The sequence below is a fragment of the Rutidosis leptorrhynchoides genome, chromosome 3, assembly GCF_046630445.1.
Source record: "Rutidosis leptorrhynchoides isolate AG116_Rl617_1_P2 chromosome 3, CSIRO_AGI_Rlap_v1, whole genome shotgun sequence".
Taxonomy (NCBI): domain Eukaryota; kingdom Viridiplantae; phylum Streptophyta; class Magnoliopsida; order Asterales; family Asteraceae; genus Rutidosis; species Rutidosis leptorrhynchoides.
The window spans coordinates 154,398,468-154,401,343 of NC_092335.1; the positions used below are offsets into that span (position 1 = coordinate 154,398,468).

At 44.1% G+C, this 2,876-nt stretch overlaps 2 protein-coding genes across 2 annotated transcripts; both read left to right on the top strand.

The window, feature by feature from the left end:
* Positions 1–230: 230 nt before the first annotated feature.
* LOC139900508 (uncharacterized) lies at positions 231–1,319 on the top strand. The gene has a single exon (XM_071883276.1). It carries the CDS (start codon positions 231–233, stop codon positions 1,317–1,319), a length of 1,089 nt encoding a protein of 362 aa, XP_071739377.1.
* A 443-nt stretch (positions 1,320–1,762) lies between these two features.
* Positions 1,763–2,876, top strand: LOC139900509 (uncharacterized). Its single transcript, XM_071883277.1, has 2 exons — positions 1,763–1,990; positions 2,085–2,876. The coding sequence occupies exons 1-2, from the start codon at positions 1,763–1,765 to the stop codon at positions 2,874–2,876; spliced, it is 1,020 nt and encodes a 339-aa protein (XP_071739378.1).

Consider the following 2,876-nt stretch of genomic DNA (forward strand, 5'->3'; position numbering starts at 1 on the left):
CACACTTGTTGAAAAGCATTCGAAAAACAACAAAGGCTCTCGAGCCTATTGCTGAAGATAAAAAGCCTAACGTGGGAAAAGCAATCCTAGCCATAGAAAGTAGTTTTGCGGTCGAATCCCGAAGGCATTTAAAAAGAAGTAGGTCACCCCAAGTCATTGATTGGGAGGAAATCTCTTTTCCTGCGCTATAAATAATTACTCCCTCTGATCAACCAGTCACTATTAGCGGTATGATATTCGATAGGAATGTCCACAGAATCTATCTCGACAGTGGTAGCTCATGCAATGTGATGTACGAACACTGTTTCCAGCAGCTCAACCCAACAATTAAAGCACGATTAATGCCACCACGAGTACCCCTGGTTGGATTCTCAGGAGAAAGATGCTGGCCGATAGGTGAAATCGACCTTGAATTCACCATCGGAGAACCACCGATGACGCGAATGGAGACACTAGACTTCGTTATTGTCCGAGCAAATTCACAACACAACATTCTGCTAGGAAGGATGGCAATGATGAGAATGGGAATCGTGGTATCCACTGTGCACCAGCTAGTCAAGTTTCACACAAATCATGGGATAGCCACCTTACCATTAACCTATGACCAAGCCAAGGTAATCATGACTATCAAGGAAACTGCAGCAAATCCCGAAAAAGCTATCCTTGAAACCAAGGAAGAAAATTTGCATGAAGAAAAGTTGTCCATCAACCCTTTCTTCCCAGAACAGCAAGTTACCATCGGAAGGCAATTGCCTTCGGACTTGAAGATGGGACTCCGCAAGTTGCTTCAGTCCAATATGGATGTCTTTGCCTGGGAATATGGAGATATGACGGGGATCCCTCGAACTCTAAATATCCAAGGCAAAGAGATGATAACGGAGCACAGGCTCAATGAATACAAGCACCTAGAGCCCGTCCACCAGAAAAAGAGGAATTTGGCTTCGGAAAGGGACAAACTTGCATGTGAGGAAGTAGAAGAGTTACTTAAGATAGGAATTATACGTGAAGCAAAATATCCTACCTGGGTGGCTTACCCTGTAATGGTCAAAAAATCAGATGGCGGCTGGAGAATGTGCGTCGATTTCACAAACATTAACAAGGCTTGCCCGAAAGATTGCTACCCCCTGCCCGAAATAGATTGGAAGGTGGAGTCACTCAAAGGATACAAGTTCAAATGTTTCCTAGATGCCTACAAAGGGTACCACCAAATTCAGATGGCTAGGGAAGATGAAGAAAAGACCTCTTTCTGTACCAGCAAAGGCATATTCTGCTACCAGAAAATGCCATTCGGGTTAAAAAATGCCGGAGCCACTTATTAGAGGTTAGTGGACAAAGCTTTCCACAAGCAGCTAGGCATAAATCTGGAGGCTTATGTCGACGACATGGTGATCAAAAGCATAGGAGAAGCTGACTTCTTGACCGATATAGAGGAAACGTTTCAAACCCTAAGGTCGATTAACATGAAGTTAAACCCGAAGAAATGTTCTTTTGAGGTTGAAGAAGGAAGGTTCCTTGGTTACTACATAACCAAGAAAGGAATTGAAGCCAACCCAGATAAGGTCGACCGAATCAAAAATCTCAAAGTCCCGAGTACCTTGAAGGAAATCCAAAGCCTGAACAGAAAATTGCCTTCGCTCAGTCGTTTTCTATCAAGAGGAGCTGAGAAACAGCTACCTTTATGTAAAATCCTCAAAGATTGCTTGGGCAAAAAGAAGATTATATGGACCCCCGAAGCCGACCAAGCTTTCAAATAAATGAAGGCATGCATCTCAAATCTACCAGTGTTGACCTCTCCAAACAAAGGGGAAACCCTGTATGTCTACTTAGCAGCATCCAAGGAAAGTATCAGTGCTGTACTTATTGCAGAAAGGGCACGAAGCCAAATCCTAATTTACTTCGTCAGCAGAACGCTCCAAGGAGTGGAGGTCAATTACCTCGAGCTAGAAAAGTTAACACTAGCGATGGTGCATACTGCACGAAAGTTACGAAGGTATTTCCAGGCTCACCCAATCGTTGTCCGCACCAACAAACCAATCCGACAAGTGCTCATGAAACCAGAAAAATTAGGGAGGATGGCCAAATAGGCCATCGAATTAGGTGAACATGACATAGAATTCCAAGTAAGAAACTCAATCAAAGGACAAGTCTTGGCTGACTTCATAGCCGAAACCACTGAAGAAGAAGAAATGCCTTCAACACAAGTCATCGTCCCTCCAATCGAGCACGAAGAATGGAAGTTATTCACGGACGGGGCCTCAAGCTCTGATGGCTCCGGAGCAGGGCTCATGCTGGTAAGCCCCGAAGGAAAAGAATTCACCTACGCATTATGCTTTGAGTTTAGCACGACGAATAACGAGGCAGAATACGAAGCCTTACTTCCTGGACTTAGGCTGGCAAGAGATCTTAACATACAATACCTCAAGGTATTCATTGATTCTCAACTTGTAGCAAACCAAGTAGCAGGGATTTTTGAAGCAAGAAGCCCCATCATCCAGCAATACTTGGCAAAATCGAAGGAACTCATTGAGCAGTTTAAAGGCTTCGAGATAGAACACGTGAGAAGAAGCCAAAACAAGAAAGCAGATGCCTTGAGCAAACTTACCTCCATCACCTTCGCCCACTTAGCTAAAGAAGTCTTGGTTGAAACCCTAGAACGTAGATCTATAGAAGCTGAGGAGATCTGTGACCTTTATCCAGATGAAGAGAACACATGGATGAAACCAATCAATGGCTATCTGGAATACGGGCTATTGCCAGAAGACAAAGGAGAGGCAAGAAAGATCAGAATCAAGGCACCTTCGTATAAGCTTCAAGAAGGCAAGTTGTACCGAAAGTCTTTTCTTACCCCATGGGTAAGGTGTGTGGGACCCTCATAA

What these genes read in the sequence shown, in the direction of transcription:
- LOC139900509 (XM_071883277.1), top strand. Translation starts at nt 1,763, where the DNA reads ATGCATCTCAAATCTACCAGTGTTGACCTCTCCAAACAAAGGGGAAAC. An exon ending in ACTGCACGAAAGTTACGAAG is followed by an intron (nt 1,991 to 2,084) that starts GTATTTCCAGGC and finishes ATGGCCAAATAG; the next exon opens with GCCATCGAATTAGGTGAACA.
- LOC139900508 (XM_071883276.1), top strand. Translation starts at nt 231, where the DNA reads ATGATATTCGATAGGAATGTCCACAGAATCTATCTCGACAGTGGTAGC.